The sequence below is a fragment of the Hippoglossus stenolepis genome, chromosome 16 (assembly GCF_022539355.2).
Source record: "Hippoglossus stenolepis isolate QCI-W04-F060 chromosome 16, HSTE1.2, whole genome shotgun sequence".
NCBI classification, from domain to species: Eukaryota; Metazoa; Chordata; class Actinopteri; order Pleuronectiformes; family Pleuronectidae; genus Hippoglossus; species Hippoglossus stenolepis.
Window position 1 is genome coordinate 10,310,135 of NC_061498.1, and position 21,559 is coordinate 10,331,693.

General features: G+C 42.5%; 2 protein-coding genes across 2 annotated transcripts; both read left to right on the forward strand.

Moving 5' to 3' along the window:
- The first annotated feature begins 1,152 nt into the window (after positions 1 to 1,152).
- LOC118123355 (inward rectifier potassium channel 16-like) lies at positions 1,153 to 2,298 on the forward strand. The gene has a single exon (XM_035180704.1). The coding sequence runs from the start codon at positions 1,153 to 1,155 to the stop codon at positions 2,296 to 2,298; it is 1,146 nt and encodes a 381-aa protein (XP_035036595.1).
- Positions 2,299 to 3,276: 978 nt separating this feature from the next.
- LOC118123674 (inward rectifier potassium channel 2) lies at positions 3,277 to 9,002 on the forward strand. Its single transcript, XM_035181189.2, has 2 exons — positions 3,277 to 3,449; positions 5,704 to 9,002. Exon 2 carries the CDS (start codon positions 5,941 to 5,943, stop codon positions 7,255 to 7,257), a length of 1,317 nt encoding a protein of 438 aa, XP_035037080.1. The 5' UTR covers positions 3,277 to 3,449; positions 5,704 to 5,940; the 3' UTR covers positions 7,258 to 9,002.
- The last annotated feature ends 12,557 nt before the right edge of the window (positions 9,003 to 21,559 follow it).

Below are 21,559 nucleotides of genomic sequence, written 5' to 3' on the forward strand. Positions count from 1 at the left end.
ATAAGGTTCTTAGGTTCATGTCACTGGGAACACATAATATAATTTGGAATATGGGGAAAGAAATAAACACATATGCACTTTTTTTTATCTTTTTAACATTATTTAACACTCTATTTATATCATGATTCTTCCAGACTTATTGACCATTCAAAGCAATTCACATCACAAGTCCCATTCACACACACATTCCTACAGCGCGTTGTCTGTCATACACCATTTATACACCATTTATACACTGTCGGATTTATACAAAAAAAAAGTGTCTCAGTTGTTTCCATAGATAAACAGAAACATAGGGAGAAAAATAGAAAAAATATATTTTTTATAAATAACAAATCAAAACACTGCTTCTCTCAAAAAGCAACCAAGCTTACAGAAATCTAAATAAGCAGGAGATCAACATGATAAACATGGCCTTTGTTCGGCGGATTTCCTGTTTACATAGTTGGCAAACCTGATATGTTAAAAGGTTTTACGGTTCTCTACAGGTTTCATCCCGACTGTGATTTAAAATAAGATAAGATAAGATAATAAGTCCTTTATTAGTCCCACAACGGGGACTTTTGCAGTATTACAGTAGCAAAGTCAAAAAGCAAGTTATAAGTAACAAGCAATACGTAAGTGTAAGGAATATAAACAAATAATATATAGAAACATATGAATGTATTTAAATGAATGAATTTAAGCATCAACTTTAATGCTTCCACCACACTGATTGATAAAGTGTTTAATGGCTCTTACTTGTTGTTGATTTTTTATTTTTTTTATTGCAACAAGCAGAATGGAAAATGGAAATCACCTGCATGATGACATTTGGTTGTAATGCGGACATCATGGTGTTTATGGAGAGCTTTTAGCACAGCCGATTTGGACCGTCTCCAGACTGTAATGGAACTCGTGGTAAATAATCAACCAGGAAGAAACTCGTGCTCTTGGAGTACATTTTTCACACCCAGTTCCGGGCACTGCTCAAGTTACTTTCCACTGACAGCTGGAGGCACAGATTGACCCAGGGCTCAATCAGGAAGGGCTCAGTTGAAAAAAGCAAGTCTCAGAGACTTTTACATTTTGGTCACATGTAATGAGTAAGATGCTTAATCCTAAACTTGATTTTCCATCTCATCCCTCTGTGTCTGCAGAAGACTGGTCACAATGAGCACAGCACGGGGCGAACAGGTCGTCATCGATACCAGCTACACCACCATTCACACGCTGGAAAGGCAAAGTGGAAAGGAGGGCAGGCGGCTCCGCTACATGCAGAAAGATGGCAGGTTCTCTGTAGTTTTCCAGAAGGCCCCCGGAGACTGGAGCCTATACCTGATGGACTTCTTCACCACTCTTCTGGAAATCCGTTGGAGTGTGATGCTCCTCGTATTCTCCCTTTCCTACATCCTCTCCTGGCTCCTTTTTGGCCTCTGTTATTGGCTCATCGCGTTTGTGCACGGAGACATCGACGACACAGACAACGAACCCTGCGTGTACAATGTGCGCGGCTTCACAGGAGCCTTCCTGTTTTCAATGGAGACCCAGGCGACTATAGGCTATGGCTTCAGGGGGACGAGTGTGAACTGTATCATGGCCATTATCATGGTGACGGTTCAAAGTGTATTCAGCTGCTTCCTTGACACCATTGTCATTGGCGCCGTTGTGGCGAAGATGGCGTCTGCTCGTAAGAGAGCTCAGACAGTGGGTTTCAGCAGCTGTGCAATAGTCAACCTGCGAGACGGGGTGCTGTGTCTGTCATGGCGCCTTGGAGACTTCAGAGGAAATCACATCCTGGATGGGGTAGTCAGGGCCCAGTTAGTCCGCTATGTAAAACAGCAACAGGGGTCTATTGTGATGTCCTATCAGGACCTGGACATTCAGAACAGGGACATTGTCCTCGCCACACCAGCCACCATCATTCACAAGCTGAAGCCCGGCAGTCCCCTCTACAGCCTGGGCCCTGACGACCTGATGGGGGACAACTTTGAGCTGGTGGTGTCTTTCACGTACACAGGAGACTCCACGGGTATGCTCCACCAGACACGCACCTCCTACACACCGGCAGACATCCTCTGGGGCCAGCGTTTCAAGGACATGTTGAAACTGGGCAGCAGGCACTACAAGGTGGACTACTCTCTGTTCAATGTGACCACATGGGTGTCGGTGCCCCAGCTCAGTGCAGAGGAACAAGACAGAGAGAAGCTTCCTGCGGAGGGCCACGGTCAGCTCCTACCGCCAGGCAAGAGAAACGGACACACGTACCAGGTGAATCGTGACATCACGGTGGAGGGGATGCAACAAACCCTCTTGTAGCTAATACGTCACAGTGCACGCTGGACTGTTCCCAGAAGATTAGTTTCTGTCAGGACAGCGTGATGAGATGCGCTCTTGTAAATATATTTATATGTGATATTCAAATGTTTTTTTTTAAGCTTCAAATGAATGAATGAGTCTTGGGTCAAATAAAAGAGACATTTTCCTCATAAAAGTCTTGAATTAGTTTATTTTTCTTCTCACGTGTGTTATAGTAATGTGATGCCGGTGCAGCTCTACACTGCCACCGTGTGTTCACTGAGTATACTCAATATAACAGCACAGATTTAAGTAGACTTTCTCCACAGGAACCAGTGTGTTTGTCTGATTCTCATAGATAGATGGATAGATAGATAGATAGAAAGATATATAGATAGATAGATAGATAGATAGATAGATAGATAGATAGATAGATAGATAGATAGATAGATAGATAGATAGATGGATGATAGATAGATGGATAGATAGATAGATAGATAGATAGATAGATAGATAGATAGATAGATAGATAGATAGATAGATAGATAGATAGATAGATAGATAGATAGATAGATAGATAGATAGATAGATAGATAGATAGATAGATAGATAGATGATAGATAGAATATGGATAGACTATAGAAAGAACTATAGAAAGAACTATAGAAAGAACTATAGAAAGAACTATAGATAGATAGATAGATAGATAGATAGATAGATAGATAGATAGATAGATAGATAGATAGATAGATAGATAGAAAGATAGATATGTCTGACACTACACAGCAACTCTTATCTCCAAATTCTTGAAAATTAAAGTCAACTGTGCTGCTTCCCATTGAGAAAACTTCATTTTCATCTTCCTCTCCAGCATCTAACACAAAAGGCTCAGAGCCTCGGACAGGCGCTGCAGCTTCTCATTGGCTGCTGCTGTGACAGGGGGCGGGGGACAGACACACGTGTTGGTTTTTTTTTTTTAAGTCGCTCTTTGACATCGATGTACCTCAGTGCTGCCGGAGACGGTTATGGCAGAATTCACAGCGCCAGACGGGAACTTGAGAGAGCACAGTAAAAGAGAAGCGGGAGTAAAAAGACAGGAAGTGCGCATATTCTGCGCACATGGGACTTATTCCAGGAGGAAAGCGGCAGATTTGCACTGCGAGGACCAACAGGTAGGTGCAATGATTTCTCCCTATTTCTCATATAGTGAGAAATGTATCCTCTGTCTGTGATAACTTAGGGGGAGTGTTGAGCATTTATTATTTACGGGAATTTGTTTTGAAATTTAAAACGAACTGTTTCCTGTTTCATAATATTAATCGTGATGACAACAACAACATATTTTCTTATTGGTTTAATATTAATATTAATAATAATCTATTGTTATTATTGTTTTACTGGGACAAAGGATACTGCATAATGTTGCAGTACTAGATCTGGACTAACTCATTATATCTTTGCATAAACTGAATTTATTGATGCTTTACTGAATCCTGTAAATAATGAATAGAAAAATAAGAATTCTGTGAAACTATTCCAAAGTACATGCACTATTATAAAACAACATATTTTGCTAAAAGCTGAGAACAAAACATGCCCGATCTGCTGAATGATTGTCCACACTTATTGATTTTGTGTAATAAAAAATAGAGCAGCTTTATGTAACCAGTTTCCATCTGCCTCAGCTGTTGGCGCTAATTGAGAACACATGCAAAACAAACAATCACAGGTTGTGCAGCCTCTGGAAGCCTTCGCCCGTCGCCGTGCACCAACCTGCAGTAATAAGTGAGGCGATATGGTGAACAGATAAAAAAAGAAGCTATAGTAAACAGTGGCAGAGACAGAGAGAGAAAGAGAGAGGGACATCAGTTAGTGATGTGTTCAGTGTCATTGTGTTAGAGATTGGATTTGCACTGGAGCATCACCAACGCTAAGTGAAGGCTGCTTTCGATAAAAGATATTACACAAGTACCCTCTGAACTGTCTTTCTGTTGGACGAAGAGGTGACCTCTTGGTGTTTACTTATATTCAGTGGCTGGTATAAATTCTAGGCTTTAATACAGCCTAGTGTTGCTTGCGTCGAATACTCTGTGAAAAAAAGAAAATTTGATGAATGACCAGCATCGTGTAAAGAATGAAGGAAACAGTCTTTCTCAGACGGAAAACGTTCGGGTTTTGTGAATGTTGCAGTTCAATAGTAATGAATGGAGCACAAAAACAGACAAATACAGCATTTGCGATATCAAATGAAATTTCTGAAATCCAGAAAACAAAATTTTTTGGCCTGCTCCGAGCTGTGAATGAATGGAGCCCCGTAATTCCCAGTAGAGTGCGTGACAGGTTGCTATTTGTAGTCAACCCATGGGTGACATCATCAGTTGTGAAAAGCAAAGAGGATGCAGGAACACATCCCTGTACATCTTACCTCTCGTCACTTGATCAAAACAGGCACAACAATAAGGTGATGGACCGAAATGACCGATGTCCACACGGCGTCCTCTTTAACAACTGCGTCATGTTTTCAGAACTTAAATCAAAGACACAAGAGTAATTTTGATTTTTTTTTACCGAAAAGGCTCCTGCGCTTGATTTTTTATTTATTTATCCATTACTTATCCATTAATGGCCTTTTCACTTTGACACAATATAGAGCTACTAAGATGAGATGGAGAGTTATTTTGGCACTAGCAGAGCATGCCTGGCTGACCATGGCTTTTTGTAGCCTGTGGTGTTGCATTTTAATGGACCTTTCGGGCCGCCCACCCACACACACCCACACACACAAACCAGGTCAATAGCTCTTCTAATTTAGCTGTCCTTGTTGCTCTATTACATATGATGCAATCTGTGACTTTCAGAGAAAGTCTGCCATCCTCTCCGAAAAGCTGCTGGTTGTTAATTAGTTATGGCCGTGCAATGCGAATGTTGTAGCCGACATAGCGTGAAGTGAAATAATTGGTGAGCAGGTTTTAAATGGAACATTTTGAAGCATTGCATTCTCTCGTATGTGCGTTGAGTTTAGAAACACATCTGCACAGTACTTTAACTTTGTTCCAGTGGCTCACAGGATCAACATGAACTTGATCAGTAATTTGACTCAGCTCCCCATGGACTGACCTGCGTAATTAATACTTAGATTAACCAGAGCAAACATCCTCTCCCACTTTGTCAGCTATCTGAGCGCTTGAGTAATATGTCTTATCTAGTACTGATAATGCACACACAATGGTTTCCTGTGCTTTCCGAGTGCACTGCATAGGCTGTGTATGTTTTCAACTAATGCAAGAATGGTGTTGTTAACTTTAAGTGTGCGATCCATTATTTAGACAGCAGGTAACCACACACTGACACGTGCTGATCTTTGCTCTGGTTCCTGCCAATTACTTTAAAACTTTTTTTGTCTCTCTCTCTTCGTAATTACCACAGCCCACTTCACTGATGAGGTCCAAACCAGCCGTCAGAGAGGAGTGACCTGCTCTCACCGAAGGTGCATGCCTGCAGAAGCACAGGCCCAGTCTCTGCCGATCCCCAGCAGTCCTGCTGTTCACATTTTCTGCTTGAGTTTGTCCCCAGGATCATTCAAAACTGTTTCTCCAACGCTTCTACCAAAAACTTAGACTGTTTTCCAAAGCAGAACCGGCCCAGCCCTCCCAGGCGGAAGTAATGGGGAGTGTGCGAAGCCACCGCTACAGCATTGTGTCCTCTGAGGAAGATGGCATGAAGCTGGCCACTATTGCCGTCCCGAATGGCTACGGAAACGGCAACGTCAACAAGGTGCACACAGAGCGCAAATGTCAGAGCCGCTTCGTCAGGAAGGATGGTCACTGCAATGTGCAGTTTATCAATATGAGTGAAAAAGGCCAGCGGTACCTGGCAGATATCTTCACCACCTGTGTGGACATTCGCTGGCGCTGGATGCTGCTCGTATTCTGCCTTTCTTTCCTGCTGTCGTGGTTGTTTTTTGGCTTTGTCTTCTGGGTAGTTGCCCTCTCTTATGGAGACTTAGGGAATAAGACTCAGGTGTGTGTTTCCAATGTGGACAGCTTCACCGCTGCTTTCTTGTTCTCAGTGGAGACCCAAACCACAATTGGCTACGGTTATCGCTACGTGACAGAGGAGTGCCCCGTTGCTGTCTTTATGGTCGTCTTCCAAAGTATTTTGGGCTGCATCATTGACGCTTTCATCATCGGTGCGGTCATGGCCAAGATGGCCAAGCCCAAAAAGAGGAACGAGACCCTGGTGTTCAGCCACTATGCGACAGTGGCCATGAGGGATGGCAAACTGTGTCTGATGTGGCGAGTGGGGAACCTGAGGAAGAGTCACCTGGTGGAGGCCCACGTCAGGGCTCAGCTCCTGAAGTCCCGCACCACCGCAGAGGGAGAGTTCATCCCTCTGGATCAGGTAGACATCGACGTGGGCTTCGATAGTGGCATTGACAGAATATTCCTGGTGTCTCCGATCACCATTGTGCATGAGATTGATGAGGACAGCCCGTTTTATGAGATGAGTAAACGGGAGTTGGAGACAACAGAGTTCGAGATCGTTGTGATTCTGGAAGGCATGGTCGAGGCTACAGCCATGACCACTCAGTGTCGGAGTTCGTATGTGGCCAGCGAGATTCTGTGGGGCCACCGCTTTGAGCCGGTGCTCTTTGAAGAGAAGAACTACTACAAAGTGGACTACTCACGCTTCGAAAACACCTACGAGGTGCCCAGCACGCCCGACTGCAGCGCTAAGGAACTAGCAGAGAGGAAGTCCAACGAATCCAGCTTGAGGAACTCCTTTTGCTACGAGAACGAGGTGGCTCTTGAAAAAGTCGAGATGGAGGAGGAGTTTGAGGAGGATGTGACCAGGCAGATGAGCGGTGTTGAGGTCGGCGCACCCGAGGACACAAACACAGATGCTGTGTCAGACTCTGAATGCAATCTGGACTCTTTACCTTTAGAATCAACCCCCCTGACGGCAGAATCAGAAATATGACTGCAGGGGAAAGAGGGCTAAAACACTACCACAGGGTATGTTGAACTTCGGTCCAGACTGCTGTTGTCAATAATGCATGACACTTTGAAAAGACTGTGATTTGAGTTTGAAATTCTCTATGCAGAATCTTATGCACAAGACACCAACAAAGTACAATCTATGCATATGGTCAAAATGGTGGTTAATGAAGTGGCTGCATAAAGATAAAATGGCGTAGATGCCTGTTTCTGTGCATACTGGCCTAAATGGTTCTAGTAGAATAGCCAATTGGGTTGACTACATTTGTTAATTTATTCAAGTCTATATGTCCAGGATGCACATTTTGCATTGAGCATCCTGCATGTAATACAAATTTTTTTTTGTGTCATAAAAGTCACACAATATTTTTTTCTGGCTAAAATAGTTTAATATATTTAATTTTCAGATTTGATTTCAAATGGCAACTTAAATGTATGCATTTTTAATCATTTTGAATTCAACAAGCGTTTTAAAGGCGACTAACGTCGAAGTTGAATGACTTGCACAAAACAGGCTACTGTTTGTTAATGAGCTGGTCTCTTAGCAAACTGTGCGTCTAAATGTCCTTCGGTGTGACGGTCCGGGTGTGTGCTCATGACGCTCGTGGTCTTGCACGGACGGTGAGCGCCGGCGCACTACGCTCCTCAACCTATCCTCTTTTCTGAGTAAAGCATCTATTGCAACGTGTGCCTTAACAAAAGTCTCAGTCCCGGCAGAGGCGCTCAGCAGGTTTTGGCTTCGACTGAGCACACACTGCATTAGATGTCATGGGAGGAGGCATTCAGAGGTGATTCGCAGTACGGCCCCACTTCTCACAGGTCTCCATGTTCTAAATGTGCAATACAGTCCAGTGGTAGAATGTGACAGGAGGCTTGAGCCGAGCGGAGGTTATGAATGTTGATGATAAGTGCTGCTAAGATACATATTGTGTGTATAGAGAGAAATCTAGGAGCCAAAATGTATTATTTGTCTTTTAAAGTATCCACTTTGACGATTGCAGATGCAGCCTATAATGTTATTTTTAGATGTAGACGAGCATGATTCTGTCAGTGTGTTTTCCAGAGCTTTAGTGCACTTTCTTCCTCACCAGAGAATTTACCCCCCCAACAGAAACTGCTGTTTTTGTTTTTTTTACCCAAAGCCAAATGTGTACATATATATATATATATATAAGAGACAAACAAACTTATCTGCTAGTTGATTTGAAACCTGAGCTTCTCCTCATCTAACAGTGTCTGGCTGTTGCACCAATGATTTACTTGAGTTGATTTTTTTTTTTTTAACGTAGTCTCTTCTGCATATAAACATCAGTGTTCTTGGCGTGGTAGAACCCTTTCACTTCACCACTGCAGGTCTTGTGAAGTTATTTGTCGTTGCTGAATGGGACCTTGTCTCATTAAAGATCAGGTCAGTCGACTCATATTTCATTTACTGTCACAAATCCGTTTTTTTCTCTTTGGGTGTTGTCGTGACACAGTCATGCTCGGATAACGTCAGTGGGAAGCCACATACTGTGCTGCTTCTCTGGTAAGGAAATCTGTTCTCACATTGGCACTTCTCCTGCTTTATGTCTTCATTTTTCTACCAGGGTCTTCCCACCTTCCTGCACAAACTAGAGACTGTACAGATTTTTTTTTTATAATGCAAATACTGTATATTGATATTGCAGTTGTTGAAAACTGTTTATGTTCTTTTTTTTTTTTCAATAAAAAACGTAACAAAAATCATTATCAAGTTGAGGCATTGATTGTAAACAACAAATACATGTATGACTTTTGAACTGGTTAATAAATAGTACCCATCATTCTATGTTTAGCTCAGCGACGCATCTACAGGGCAAGGATTTTCTCAGGATTTGCATCTTGACCAGAAATGTCTGACACCTGCAGCTGGTGAGCAGAGGCCCGCTCAGTTTGAAGCTGTGGCTCAAATTCCACACTTTTAGCTGTCAAAGCTCACACCATCATTTACTGTGAAAGTCCTCAGAGACCCTGATGCTATATCAGGCTGCTCCGCTGGAAATGATTCGACGACAGCAGTGGAAAGAACACCTCATCCCATTTATCTCTTTCAGTAAACTGTGGAAAATAAGTGTCTTCTGGGCCATGAGGTGTCCTGATGAATGGTGTGAATGTGTAGATTTAGCTGGAATATAATCTGCTGGAATGACTCAATCCTCCCTTAATCATCTGTATTTTTTTTGGTTTTCACAAAATTCTGGCTTCTTTCAGAGATTTCTGAGAACAGTGAAATATTTGTGGTTGGCGACCTTACTCTAAAACCATGCAGACTAACACATTGCATAATAATCTAATAGAGAGGAAGCAGCCAGCGTTGTGTGATCAGCCACCAACTCCTCTAAATTTGCAAAAACCACTATAAACGGATGACCCTGTGTCTGCAGTATGACTGCATCTGTCAGCATATTTAGTTAGTTTCCATCCACGGCCGTGTTCCGCCAGCATGAGACGTAGTCGGGGGACCTATTGATCAGACGCGTCCACAGGGAGGCAGTGAGCCAATTTGATCTGGTTCTCCATAGGAAGTGGGTGCTGCCTCTGGGCTTTTTCCACATTAGCCAATGAAACAGCTACAAAGCTCCTGCTTGGGGTGAAAACTGGGACTTTTTTTGTTTAAAAAAAGAAAATTTCAGGTAATTCTCACTAAATTTGTCTTTCACAGCGTACATTTTTAAGAATTTTCTTTTTTGTTGTTTTTTGACGACTCTATGTGCCTTTTGATCATTTATCGCTAGGTTCCTTTTAAAAAGATCCTCTTGATTTCAGCCCCATCACCTAAAGTTCTGCAACCTCTGCAGTGACATTTAACTGCGGCTGGATGGCAGCTGCTCGGTGGCTGCACTGTTTGAAAGAAATTGACAGCCCGTGTTGGCCGCAGCGCTCCCGTCAATGTCGATGATGACGTCTCTCCGGCGAATTCCCCTGAACTTGCTTATCAACAGGCTCGACCTTCACATGAGCTGGGTGAACAGAAACATAAACAGTTAGGGCAGCATATGACACGTAGCACTTGATTTATCTGTTTAACGTTAAATAAGGTAACAGTTTCCATACACATATTGGCCATCGGACATATTCCATGCTCGGGACCTCGGCGTGAACCGATAAAAAGTAAAGATATGACCAGTGGACGGGTAGCATACCCCTCGTGAAAGCACAGGGACACCCCTGTTTAATCTCAGTGACTGTCACTTAGGGAAAGTTTATACACATAATTTTTACAGAGTGTTATAATCACAGGCACATTTACTGCTCAGGAGGAAGTGAGTGTCGTCCTTCCTGAACATATTTAGAAAGAGTATTATATCAGAAGAAATGATCTGAATCTGGTCTTATATGGGACACATCCACAGCCTGTTGCTTCATAAATAGCTGTAACTACATGTTCGGCCTAAATTCATGTCTTGTGTGTGCGGCAGAGGTAATAGAAAACATTAAAACTGTAAATCAGATGGCAGATAACAACAATCGAAGGTTTAAAACGTAAAAAAAAAAAATAGAACAGCTCAGGTGACCAAGGGAATAACACATTTATAAAGGGGAAAAGAGAGAGAGAGAAAACAGAAAGGCCCCATATAATGGCAGATATTTATTTTAAATTTGTTCTAATAAAGCACGCATGACATCACACGCATACATACACGCATACAAAGGGCTTAGTATAAAAAACGCAAGAAAAAAACGACACAAAACATAACAGTGACATTTGTAAATAGCATAATGTCACTCATGGTGAACTTCAATTCATAAAGGCTAAAGGCCCAAACATTTTATGAATTCCCTCACTGATCATCTCCCGGGTAATTACTTGTGAAACTGGTAAGTTCTGTGTCGACTGATGAAACGAGTTGTTGAGGTGCATGTTTTGTAGTTTGCGATGCTGCTCAAGCCCATCCGAAGATTCAACAGCATTTGACAGATGTGTCGTTTCTGTTACGATACGTCACTTCTGAGAAAGCGGTACAACGATCTTGGCAGTAAAATGAGGCCGTAGTAGCAGTGACGTCCACGAACTGTAACCTCTCAGTCAAAGTGACTGATTGCCTCGATGTGTCTGGAAGTGGGACAGCGAGCTTTTCCCCCGAGGATTAGAGCCGATGCAAGTCTGTGGAATGTGCACGATGGTGGCTGTGACCTTGCTTTTATAACATCTCCTGCTACATGTTCTTCTCATAGCAAGATGGGAATTGACGGGATGTTGAGGCCTGTGATCAAATACAAACAGCTCCCTTTTGAAATGCAAGTATATTAGAAATCATCAGCAATTATTTGTGCCCTGTCATTTGCGGCGTCATTGAAAGCCTTGCAGCACAACTGGCATAAACAAAAATCTGCGTTACACATCCTCCTAGAATCTAGTGGGATTAAATAAGGTAATTATATAATTCTGATGACGATTGCATAACGCCTGCAGTGGATTTGACGGTGCAGCAAAGACCTGCTGTCTCATGCAGGCAGCCAGTCGATGCATGATGGCAGCGGGATGACGGAGGACTCGTGGCGCCCGAGGGTCAAACATGCTGATGTTCATCTGATGTCTTTGTGACCTGCAATTAATGTGGAGAAATGCAACCTGAAGTCAGGAGTATCGTGCCAACATGGATTCAAGACGAGGTGGCGGATGCAAGCACACACATTGGTTCAGGGGCTCATAATACAGCCAAATATCGCATATGCAATTTAAGTTTGTGTAGGTAAAACAAATAGTTGTTTTGCATGTAAAGGTCATTCAAAAAAGCTCTTTTGTTGTAATCCCACATAATTCTGTGCAATTGATCAAATTAAAATTAGTCTGATGAAGCCTGATTTGAGATATTACAATACACTCAAGTAAATTATCCCGTAAACAGAATTGTTTTGTTGGACTCATAAAGGTTAGTTAACGTTTAACAGCACCGGAGTATCAGATCACAGATTTCATCAAACAAACAACAGCTGACACACTTGCCAGTATCGTCTACAAGGGTTAGAGGGGTGTGTGAGCGTGTGTGTGAAGGGGATTTCTGGCTTGCGACAGTGAAACCCCTGAAGAAATGTGTCTCCTCATCATACAGTTATTTTTAGTGTCAATTAGTGGTTTACTAGCTGTATTTTGTAAACGGTAATTATTTTATCTGTCACTTTTTTAAAAATAGATTTACAAATACTGATATGACAATGTCTCTTTTGCCCTGTTTCGCTTGGTAGTTTTCCTCTCCTTACATTTCATTCTAGTTTCCAATTTATGAACTATAATAACCTGACATGACCTCATAAACACACACACACAGACACACACACTCTCTCTCTCTCTCACTCTCACACACACACACACACACACACACACCTCACACTCATTTCGGCGCTGACAGCTGAGTGTCTCATGACACTCAGGGGAGGAATAGGAGAATCCAGCAGGTACAATATGTTGGACAGGATTCAGGCTTTTTCCATTCCCCCAAGCCTGCTGAAAGTGAATATTTATATTTATCCTCGGCGGGTGTGTCTGGTCACATAAGCAGCAACAAAAGACATTTGGCACATCTCAGCTTATACGTGCAAATGTGTGTTTATCCATCAGCGCACTTTAGTTCGTTTATTGATTTATTTTTACTCTTCACGGCATTTCCTTGTCATTCAAAAAATACAAAAAGGTGAATATACATTGACAGTCTTGCACATTGTTGTTTCTCCGTCAGTAAGCGGCCGTGTGTCCATGCCACCGACCTTTATCCGTCTGGCTCGGGTTCTTCTGACCTTGACAAATACACTCAGAGCCAGGAAACAAAAGTGATACCTACTTTATGTTCATTGTTGGCTCTTGGCCATGTCGCACCTCTCACTGAGAGAATTTGGCTCGGTACGGTGTCACACTGTTGCCTATGGAGGTGCAACAGCATGTTAGCCACAGCACTGTGCACTAAACCTCCCTGGCCTCCATTTACGATACCTGGCTCCCTGATAACAAGCCCTGCCAGGGAATATAGATTAACCTGCAGAAAAACATTTAAAACCAGTAAATATCACTGATCTGAAGGTGACAGATCAGCAACGCTCTTCCGTTTGTTTGTGATATTTCTTGTTTTTTTCCGCATTTTTCTGTGTTTGATTATCCTGCAGTGGCCTTTGTCAAGTGTCCCCTCAAAAAACAAAAAAAATCTCTTACATATCAGTGAGCGAAGCCTGGGGGAGATGATGAAAAATAAAGTAATTATATAAAAGTGTTCGTTCGTAAACATGGGCGATGTCCAGGATGGAGAATTTAAAGCACAGGGGACACTTGAGAGGGGCTTGTTTATGAGGACAGCTGAGGAGATATGGATACCTCTGAACTGTGTCCAGCCCTTCAGTGATGAAGGTTACCGCCAAACTGGTCCCACCAGCCATTCATACATTCCCACTGCATAGACTGACAACAGTGCATTGTCTGCCAAACTGTCCTGGCTCTATTTCCTTGTTTTTGCACAAGGATTGCTCTCTTTAAAAGGTTTATACAGTAAATTCAGGTGGAGAATTCAGATGTAGGAAGACTGTGCCCCACATTTATACACTAAGACACATTCACAGAAAAGATCCACTCTTTCACTTCATTCACCCACATATTGTCAGCCTTCCCTGGAGATTCACTCTGACCACAAGCCTGTTTCTGTACCCGGCACTGCTGCTGGCTCCAAGTTAAAGGCTTCTTACTGTATGTTGTGCACCTGTTTTTGTGAATGGAGCTTTACTCGAACTGCTTAGTGCACCAGCCCCCCTCAGGAAGAAGCAGCCTCCGCACATGAAAGAGCAATAAGAGTGGAAAAACCACAGCCAGGGTTACTATAACGATATCTGGGCAACCAGCGACATCATCTCCGGCCTCTGGAGGATGGACAGGGACAGAAAGAAACTTGGAAGCAAACTCTTGTTGTTTGCTCGGTGTCCAAAGATAGATGAGGATGATGATCGAATGACATGATTATTTTTGGGGCTCATATTGACAAGCACATGCACATTTCTTCATGACTAAAATGTTTTACATAGCTTTGCTTGATATATCTCTGTGACTACTTTTGGTTTTAATTATTTGAAATGAATCATGCATGTAACACAGAATATACATTTTGTCATTTGATGAATTATATCAGCGAAGGGTTAAATGAAGTTATTGATTCTCACCATGTCAAAGTTAAATTACCTCTTGGTTTTGAGACCTTTTGAAACTGAAAGCTTGAGTAGGAAGTTGGAGGTGTTAAACCTTAAAGGTTCAGTGTGTAGAATTTTGTGATATCTAGTGGTGAAGTTGCATGTTGCAGCTGAATACCCCTCACCCTCCCCTTCCAAACATTAAAGAGAACCTGAGGTCGCTTTCAGTTGGCATAAAAACTCAAAAGATGTTTAGTTTGTCCAGTCTGGGCTACCGTAATAAACATGGTGGCCTCCGTAGAGAGGACCCACTGCAGATGTAAATATAAGGTATTCAAATATAAAGGGCCCATTTTAGGGTAAAGAAAACAACAATTCGTAAACAATTTAGACGAAACACACTTGTGAAAACATCACTATAGGATACATTGATATTCACTTTCTGCCAATAGATCCCTTTCACCTAAATCTTACATACTGAACGTTTAAGGATGTGAACATTTACCAAGTGTCTGGTGAAAAATTCCACTGAACTCAATTCTGGGAACTATAGAACAGTTAACAAGACTTAAACGTTATTAAAATAAAGAATTGTTACATATTATATATTTAATTACCTGATTCTGGACACCGAAAAATTATTATTATAAATTAAATTATATAATATTGTTACTCATATTGCATAATGCTTGTTGACACTCCAAAGCCACTGAAACTAAAAACTAAAGGTTTAGGTTTTGCTCATGTTCTCCCTTACTGCATAAATGAACAGAAGTTTTCATTATCAAGTGCTCATTAATTATTTGATATGTTTCCCCATTGGGTTCATAGTAAATTGCTTTCACAGATAAAATGTTGCCCTGAGCACCTGCTTTAGATTCCCCTTGGCATAAAGTCAGGTAGAAATGGTGTCAGAGATACAGATCCCTGTCCGGGGCCAGGATCGCCATCTCATCCAGCTCATACTGTACCTGTTCATCATGGGAGGGAGGAAGTCGGAGGTACAGCGACGCACTCACCCAGACACAGAAAATCAGGGCACAAGGCAAAAGCGATCATCCTCCTCCCCACTAAAGATTTAATTCACACAGAACAAGATTAGAGGATCCAATCAGTGGTGACATTGAGCCTGGCACCCAGTGGAATGGGACACCAGGGAGGCCTAATCACCCGCACTGCCCCGCTCTGCTGCACCGAGCCAATCAAATCCCCTTCAGATGAAGCAGATGGTCGATATCATCTCCGTTTTCTAGGTGAGATTATCTCCCCGGCTTCAGACCCTACAGGTGAATGTTTTCCTGCGACATCCGGTTGCGGGGTGCTGAATTTCCCATGTTGTCAAGCTATACCTGAGACCCAGAATGTACAAGGATTTAAAGCCATGTAAACGGCAGGCTGACGAAAGATTTTGAATTTTCAAGTCAAATCTAAAATATCACAAATTGTAAAAGTAAACGTTTTTATTGACTTAACACAGGCACGCACACAATCTTTCAATTAAATGACGTTTCACTGTTAATAAGCAAACAGCTACTTCATTCTAAAAATAACAAGTGATCTCCTCATTCTGCTCAGAGTGCAATTTCTCCCAACAAGAAGATTACTCCTTACGTCACAGCACAATTTTCTCCCCTGTCCGGTGTGAGATTACAGAGGTGGCTTATGCTTGGTTTAAGCAGGTCCGCCATAAGGGAAGCAATGCAACACAAGCCCTGCAGGAGATGACATGTGACGTCTGATTAGAGAGTCCTCAGTGGAGAGAGAGAGAGAGAATAAGAGTGGGTCAAGGTTGACGCGATGGGCAAGTTTCTAGTGATCAGAATCAAACACAGAGGTTTAGGGTCACACATTATTATCATCAGCCTTATCATCTTAAATGTAAGCTGATTGCTCCGGAATATCAGTGCCTCGGAATAGCATAAATTGTCAAACATGTGTAATATACAACACTGACACCGAAACAGCAGACGCACACAAAAACACACAACATCTCTCCTGGTACGATGCCAAAGAAAGGAGCTGGTCTCCAGTGTGGTCTAATTAATGCGATGTACAAGGCCGACAAGTGTAACGGAAGCCGTCTCTACTCCAGCAGGGCGCCGAAAACAGGGCAGGCCGCCCGTGTCCGCCGACAGGAACGGGTAACAGGAGAAGAGCGGCACGCCACCTAAGAACGTCCCTGCCTCAGAGTGAGGGCTCAGCGTTACACTCGAGAGCTCAGGTGAACATTGTTGAGTTCTGATCTTTTGACTTTCCTTGTCACTTACACCACCGGACGTGCAGCGCGAGGCCCTGGCGATTAAGAGTCAAGCTGCGGATACCAACACAGGCCGAGTTACACAAAGGACAAAATAAAGGAGTGTTTGAAGTGAGTTTTCTTTTTTCTTAAATCCATGAATTCGGAGCACATACAAAATCTGCCTTTGTTCAAGGACCAGGGTTATTTGTGTTATTTAAATATTGGTAGATTTGTAAATCTGGTCCAATTTTAAACGCTTTACCGAGTCTACTTTAGGAACAATACATCAACCCATTTATAAGGGACAACAACACAAAGTCTATTCTCTCTTTAGGGCGTTTTCCTACCTGAAAGTCTGGACCATGGTCCAAACCAAGCTCAATGTTTTTGTTAGATTGTTTACATTTGATGACGTTAGTGTTAATTTCACTTTGCAGTTTGTGGAGTGGACTTAAAGGTTCAGTGTGTAAGACTTAGGTGAAAGGGATCTATTGGCAGAAATGTAATATGAAATAATCCTAATTATGTTTTCACTAGTGTGTTTCATCTAAATTGTACAAATTATTGTTTTCTCTGGATTGGGCCTTTTATATTCAAATACTTTACATTTACATCAGAAGCGGGTCCTCTCTACGGAGGCCGCCATGTTTTTTTACAGTGGCCCAAACTGGACAAACTAAACACCTTTTGAGTTTTTATGCCAACTGAAGGCGACCTCAGGTTCTCTTTCATGTTTGGAAGCGGAGGGTGAGGGGTATTCAGCTGCAACATGCAACCTCACCACTAGATGTCACTAAATTCTACACACTGAACCTTTAAGACTTCGGTTTGAGATATTTATGTCCAGCCATCATCAGCTGGGCTGCATCTACATATACTTGACGTGGATTGGCTTGTAAACGGGAGTGTGTTTGACGTTGGCGTGTTGTCAATTCGTCTGGATGACGATAATTGGAGAAAATAATTGGAGCAGTTGACTTTTTCTTTATTTTGTTGCCACTGTAATATCGTTATGATATTACATTATTATGAATTATTATTTAAGCAATTCTGCGAGACATTTCCACTACCCAACTTCGTGCAAATGGTCCAAAAGTCTGAACTATCCCAAAAAAGATTTTTCACACTGCAAATGAACTGAAATGGTTCAGTTTGATCCGACCTGAGACGACCTCTGTTGGTCGGATTAAATTGTGCTCTGACCATAGTCCGAGGCACCTTTCACATCTGTCATAGTTCGGACTACACTGAAAAGTCTGAAGGTGATAGCACCCTTAGAGGACCTTCAAAGGCCTCAGGATGAGGACTGTCTGGCTGGATTTTCCACTTCTCCCGCTCGGAACTTAATCCTCAACCTAGTCTAACCCCTGTCTCGACAGTCGGCCTCAGACACACTTACACATGCTGTACATTTTCTTGTGGTTCTTCTCTATGGTCACATTGTCAATTTGAAAGTGTCCCAGAAGTGTAAAACCAAATCTTTTTCCAACGTCTCTGTATCTTGTCATTGAATAAATGTAGCCAGGTGACCCATATGATGCAAAGGCATGGTAACAGTGGCTGCAGAAAGATATCCTCAGAGGAACCGCGTGATCGAGCTTCATGACCGAATCAGGCTGCATCACACTTAGAAGACTGGAGGAGGTTTATATATAAAATGAAGTCTCAGCGGTCTGGTTCTTTTTTAGTCCTGGTTGTTTTGCATTAACAGGCACAGACATGCAGCGAGGCAGCGTTGATGAGAAGCGTCTCTCTACACTCACTGTCACTGGGGATGAGCATGTTTCCATTAGACCAGCTGGGCTCTAAACGCATCCACTCTCCTCCAAGAAAGCAGCCTGGGTTAGGGGGCCACTGCTCTTTCACTTCTCCTGTCCTGCGCGGCCGGCCTCGCTCCCCGCCATGAGAAACCAGGGGCCATGTGATGGCAACAAAGACAACACTCCTCTGCTGACCTCACTCCAGTGTCAACAGCAACAGGTGGCCAGAGGCAGGGGAGACACTGTTTAGACTTAAGGGAATCTGTCCCGGGGGGCTTTTACTTTGAATATGAAGTTTACCAACTGCGTGCAACAACAGCTTTTAGTGTATATGACTGAATTATGAGCACTATATGTTTTCGCCTGAGACTCTTTTTGATCGCCGTATTAGCCTGGCCGTGCTGAGGAAATAAAGCCTCTCAGCTGGTGACCTATTTATTGGTTCGAAGCAGAAAAAACATGCTACTAACATTATCAAGAGTCTGTTTGTTACAAGTGATGACAAGCGATAGGAAGAAATTTGGAAATAAAGAAAACTGAAATAAGAGGAAAGCGAAAGAAAGGGTAAGAGCGGGAGTACAACAGAATCTTATCATTCACAGCTCTTTACAAGCTTTTAAGAAATAAGTAAAGTAGCTACTGAGTATTATGGTTGCACTGACAGAGGTGGTCTCACCAATATTTAAAGGCTCATTTCTAAAAGCTATAAATCCAATTTTGCTCTAATGTTTGGTGGTTGATATCACATGTCCAAGTGCTATTTTTTTCTGTAAGTTTGATTTTTTGTGCTTATTTTGATACAATAAAAACTGGGTGAAACGTCCTGATTGACAGCTGAGACTGACTCACGATTGGTCAAGCGTGTGCATCGGCAGGACCTCGATACCGTGGCTCCTTCCCCTCCTTGCTAATGCACAGACTCTAGCTCGTAGTGCCCATGACGTCAGTGTTCGAATATTTTGGCTTCATTTCTGGATAGTGGGAGGAAGTGGAGATGCATCATCCATCTTTATATACAGTCTACGATGCAGAGCCTAAATTAACGTGTATACTATTTCATGTCAAAATGGCAGCTGTGAGCCTCGAGCTTTTCTCAATAGGAAAATCACAATGGCTTCAATTTCTGTGCTGCTATAGGAGATGCTGCTTGGGATAAGAAAAGTAAACTGCAGGAAGACGTGCTGAATGAGAGCGTTACACAAGCTAGTGAAAAACAATTTTAAAAAAAAACAAAAAAACATTGAACTAATGATGGAACTGCGCTTAATCTGGAGATCAGCAGTTGTCAAAATCATCCTGAGGTGACCGCACTCACAGTATTAGACCGGAGGCTCCAACAAATATTGAGCATCCATTCATGTTGTTCAGGAATATTCTAGTAGTTTGAGTAGTACTCGAGTGCAGTGTCTCTCCTCATTTGCTCGGCTGCCTACCACAACATAACTGGTGGATCAATAGATGCTTGTCAGTAATGCTGGAGGTCATCAATGGAAACACGGAAGCACATTTATGTAATCAGGCGAATGGGAGATGTCAGGACAAAGAGAAAAAAAAGGTCTAGTTTAGTTTAGAGAACGAAACCCCGTGGAATTATGAATAAAATTCCAGCATGTGTGTGAAAAAACAAAACAAATTGACGCGAGTTCATTTGACCAGATGGAGACAGCTGTGGTTTGACAGGAGAGGCAGGAGAGGGTGCCCTGCCTTGCTGCAGCTGTCCCACCCGTCCGTCCCATGCTACGTCTTCTTCCTACAGCAGCGAATGCAGAGATATTACATTTCACCTTGTTTGGCCGTGCCGAGTTTTAAAATAGTCCAAATGTTCCGAATCATGCAGTCAACAACACACGCCCTCCCTGTGTGTATAGCCGGCCAGCATCTCGTGAATGTGGAAACTGTAATTATTCACAGAAGCAATTCTACGGACTATCACTGACGATTACGGCCTCCGTTCATGTTTCATAGTGAATGTGGTGACTTCATGCTGTGTATTTTTTTCCCCGCCGAGTGGTTGGCAATACATCGCTTGACTAAACATGGCGTCGGCAGGAAGTTGGCACCTTGGAGAGAGCGCACATCGCTCACCTTTGATTAAATATGCTGTCATCTGCAATTTATGATGGTGGTCTCCTCTTTCTCTCACATCCACACACACACACACACACATATCAACCTGCTCGTAAAAAAGATCACTGCTGGCAGACTTAGGCTTCTCTTCTGTTTATCATTGTGATGGACGAGGTCCGATTATGCTTTAATCCAGGCTCAACTGTCAAATCTTTCAATGTATCAGCTTCAACAACAGAAAAGAACTAACCTACACACAATCCAGCAAACTTTTTCAACTGGATTGTAAGGGTGTGTCCTAGAATATACTTTGAGCAAAACGCAAAAGAGCGATCAATCAACCAAGGTTTAGAAATCTTGCTCAAGTGGGTGCCACTCATGATCCACGATGCCCTTTCCTGTTTCTATTCAAAGCTTCAAATATTCAAACAATCAAGACCCAGCGCCGTGCCCTCGTATCTGACGCCATGTAAGAGCTGTATCATAACTCCTTTCCCACTGGATTCAGACATCTGAGAAGCTGAAAAATACAACAGTGGATATTCCCGAGCTGCTGGCCCTTTTTTTTATTCCCAGAGATCTCACGAAAGCATAATTATGTAATTGCCTCATCCTGTATGAGTCCCTCTGAGACATTTTCCTTTCTGCAGGAGATATATTCATGGCCTAGCGTCTGCTTTGTCACCCAATCCTTTGAATCCAGAGAGCACAGAACTCCCCTCGAGGCTTCGGACAAAAGGGAGGAAGTTTACATCAAACATTGCACAAGTTCCCTTGAGGTTAGACACTAGCATTGGCATTATAACACCAACATTAGATTTGACCATGCTCTTTATGCTGCAGAACTTATCTGAACCCTTCTCTCCATGTAATGACCCAGATCACACGGGGGGGGGATCGATACACTTTTTTGTACTCCGGTGGAAACTATACTTACTCTTGTTTTGTACTTAATTATAAAAAATATTGGGCTTTATTAATAGATTTATTTGGCAGCTGTAGTTACCAGAAGCAGTTTTGAATCAAGTGTAGTCACTACTTACAGAACAAAACAGCCAGGTCTTTGAGATGAGCAGTTGTCGAGAAGACAAACT